The 3,786-nt window shown below is 46.3% G+C and overlaps 1 protein-coding gene across 4 annotated transcripts in view; it reads right to left on the bottom strand.

Annotated features, from left to right (window-relative positions):
• Positions 1–1,809: 1,809 nt before the first annotated feature.
• The window catches only part of pex7 (peroxisomal biogenesis factor 7), a 12,916-nt gene continuing 10,939 nt past the window's right edge, over positions 1,810–3,786 (bottom strand). For all 4 annotated transcript variants that reach the window (XM_025056787.1, XM_025056789.1, XM_025056788.1 and 1 more), the window contains exons 9-10: positions 3,103–3,205; positions 1,810–2,484 (exon numbers count right to left, since the gene is read on the bottom strand). In XM_025056787.1, coding sequence (XP_024912555.1) covers positions 2,386–2,484; positions 3,103–3,205 — 202 coding nt within the window. In that variant the 3' untranslated portion in view covers positions 1,810–2,385. The remainder of the gene's footprint in view (positions 2,485–3,102; positions 3,206–3,786) is intronic.

Below are 3,786 nucleotides of genomic sequence, written 5' to 3'. Positions count from 1 at the left end.
GAGAGAGAAGCTGTGAAAGTGAGAGAGAGGAAAGGGTGAGGGGGAAAAGGGGGAGGTCTTGGTTCAGCCTGTTCCAACACTGACCAATAAGAAGCTTCAGACTGTTGAAGATAAAAAAAAACTCTGAAAAAGACAAAAGAAAAAAAAGAAAAAGACAAAAAGACAATATTTCAGTAAAGTCTCCCCGCGTCGACAACAACATATATTTATATGTGTGTGTGTGTGTGTGTCATGATATCAGAGCAGGCTTGATGGCCTCAAGTCAACAGAGCTCAGCATGTTTCCTCTCTGGCCACCAGGGGGCAGCAGCAGAGACTGAACCAAGTGGACCTTATCGCCTTCGCCCTGACTCACAGCCGGCCTGGAGAAAAAGACGGCTTTTAATTGAAACATTTCATCAGGAAATCGGCTTCAGGACCACGAGGGAAGGAGACGCCGCCTCCCCCGCTCCCACCACCGCCTCCTCTGCTCCTACTGCCGGCTTCCAATTAAGACATAGAGACGGAGAAATTAAAACAAGTGGAATAATGGGAGGAGATTATGGGGAGGCCGAGGATTAGAGGCTGCTCTGGGGGGGCGCACACACACACACCTCCATTATTACTCCATGTAACAGCAGAGTTAATAGAGATTCGGCTGCAGAGTAATTTAAGACGGAGACAAAAAAAGAACAAGCAGGAAAAACACACACAGGTTCATCCACTGGGGGAGCTGTGGTCTAGTTTTATTAACCCTAACACTGAGTTTGTGTTCCAGTGGCTGATGTGAATCGGTTCTGGTCCGGTTCCAGCTGCTGGAGGAGAACATCATCATTCAGGAACCAGAGCTCCGGCGCTGAAGAACAATTTCCAACGCAAGGAAACCCAGCCCTCCTGAACCAGGTCTTCACCGAGGGCGGGGCCGCAGAGGTCCACCTTTTGTCTTCAATGACATTGAAAGACAAATAGTTTGGATTCTTTGACAGATGGAACTCTGTCTGCGTCTCCAGAAGGTGAGGTCAGGTCTTCACGGCCGCCTGTTCTACACTAACAGACAACGGGACGCTGGTCCGAGCCCTCTCCTCTCCAGAGGGGGGCGTTCTGCTGCTGTCTCATAGTTGAGATATGAAGCATCTGTGGGAGGAATGTTCCACGCTTGAACTCCACATTCATGAGTGATGAGGTCACTTCCTGCTGTGTCAACTCACCACTTAGTTTTATCAGAGGACAAATAATAATGACGCATCCAACGGGGTCAGGAGGTCGTTGATATGATGACATCATGGTTCTGTCGGGGCACAGCTAATGAGCCAAAGGTCAGAGATGGTAGAGGGATGATCAGGCCGAGGAGATTCATCTGAGACCTGGGAGAACGAGAAGTTTTTCAGCTGTAGAACATTGTAGTTTAACATTGTTGATTATTTACTGTACCAACCTGACTCTCTTCATGTCTGTGTTCATTGTTAGCTCAGTTAGCCTGAGCTAGCTCAAAAACGTGCTATCTGATGCTATCAAAGATAATTAATAGAGATCATTCACATTATAGCATTGGACCAGCCAAGTGGGAGGTTCGATTATTTTACAATAGTACCGCACCATCGCCCACTGACACCTGGGATTGGATGGAATGATAGAACCTTCTATAAACAATAAACAGTGAATATTTAGGTAAACATTGGAGCTAACAGTAAGACGTAAGATAACCAAACTCTGGTCTAAAAGCTGTTAGCATCCACCTGTCTTCACAGACCATCTTTCTGAACCTGAAGAACCTGAAGAACCTGAAGACCTGGTCTTTCCTTCACTTCTTCAGTGAAACCAAAGACTCTGACCAGTTTGACCGTTTATTGGACAGACAGTGATTAGAAATGAGGACCTGGGAACACCCTGAGACACAAACGGGTTCCTCCCAAAGACAAGACTCCAAGGAACAGGGGGAGGGGGGGGCAAATCCTCAGGACAGAACTCAGCTGTTCACATACACCTCAAGGACAAAACACACTCCTCTGAGGACAACGATGTCCACATGTTGGCCAGGGAGGACAGATGGTTTGAGAGAGGAGTAAAAGAAGCCATTTTTGTCAACCTGGAGAAACCATCAGAGGAGGTGGACTCAGACACTTACCAGTTTCACCTCGACCCATCAGACTCTTAATGAGAGTTGACCCCAAGGCCCCGCCCAGCAGGGGGAGCTGAAGTAGCTTTATTTGTTCACACCCAGAGGACATATCTGCGGTACGATGAGAGGTGAGACGTCTTCTTTGAGAAAGTCCACGTCCAGTCCTCCATGACCCGGACGACTGGTTAGAAATGAGTGAAATCCACTGGTTCAAAGCTCGATCACCACCTAGTGGTCAACCCTGGTGTTGACTGACAGCTGATCAGTTTTTCTCCAGGTCAACCACGGTCAGGTTGTCCTGGTGTCAAAACCGTGGTTCTCGGTCGGTGCAGAGAGACAGGCAGGAGTGTAGATCTTCAGGGTCTCGTCCCAGGAACAGTCCACCACCTGTCAACGTGACAAACACAAACATCAGTTTCACACAGAGACCACCTCCTCACAGCCCCCCCCCCGTCTTAAATGTCCTTTAATGTCCAGACTTTGACCTCGTCTCTCTTTGATGTCACTCTTTGTGGATTTGTATTTTACTTTATTTTCTGCTGCAGAAGAAACAGCTGGAAGAACACTGATAAGTTCACACACATTCACACACACACACACACACACAGTGACATTCCTGATTGGCTGGCACCTCCTGACTGCAGCTCCTTATGGAGGAGTTGTGTCACTGGTCAGAGGCTCCAGGGAAGACAACGTCGTCATCATCATCAACATCACCATCATCATCATCATCATAATCATCATCATCAACATCGCCGCCGCCACCGTCATCACCATCATCATCATGATCATCATCATCTTCATCATCATCGTCATCATCAACATCATCATCATCATCATCAGCACCATCGTCATCATCGGCATCATCAACATCATCATCCTCATCAACATCGTCGTCGTCATCGTCGTCGTCGTCATCATCATCATCATCGTGGAACAGGAGGAGGATGCTAACACCCCCAATCCTTGTTCTGCCCCTAGTGGAGATTTCTGTTCATGCGTTACCTTATTTGGCACGTGCAGGCTGAAGTCCAGTCCACAGACAAACTCTGAGTGATGCTCCAGAGTGTCCAGAAGAGGGCACTGTTTCTGATTATAGTCCCAGAACCTACAAAAATCCACAAAACTTTGGTGAACATTTATTTCACTCCCTTCAAAAAACAAAAAATAAAAACAATGTATAACGAGGTCATAACTGCAGAACGCTGCCCACTGGTGGACAACTCAACTGCTTACAGTCTTAGGTCACAGTAAAACTCGGAGTAGAATGTTTGATGTGGCATCGTAACAATTTAAAGTATTGATGATGATGACGGAAGGTCGCGTTAGCGCCCCCAACAGTATCAATAACCATAACCACCTGCCAACGATGGAAAACTGTGTTTGATTGTGTAGCAGGAGATTCAGGTGTAAAGTAGCGTTAGCGTTAGCGTCAACAATGTTGCTGAGTCCTCTGATAAGCTAGCTAACCATGTGTGATGCTGATAGCTCCTGAGCTAACTTTAGCCGTCATACCAAAGATCCTGGATGAAGTTTGTTAACAAGAGGTTGAAGATATTTGAGGGATTTTAAATGAATACATTTTAATTTTAGGTTTTACAGAAAAAAAAAAGTTCAGTTGAAAAAAAAGAAACAAAATGAAGGCGATGAAGAAAAAAGAGAAGAAATAAAGTCAGCCTCAGAGCTGGG

The sequence above is a fragment of the Cynoglossus semilaevis genome, chromosome 7 (assembly GCF_000523025.1).
Source record: "Cynoglossus semilaevis isolate Cse_v1.0 chromosome 7, Cse_v1.0, whole genome shotgun sequence".
NCBI lineage: Eukaryota > Metazoa > Chordata > Actinopteri > Pleuronectiformes > Cynoglossidae > Cynoglossus > Cynoglossus semilaevis.
The sequence above is the reverse complement of the archived record's forward strand: the minus strand, read 5'-3'. Positions and strand labels throughout refer to the sequence as shown.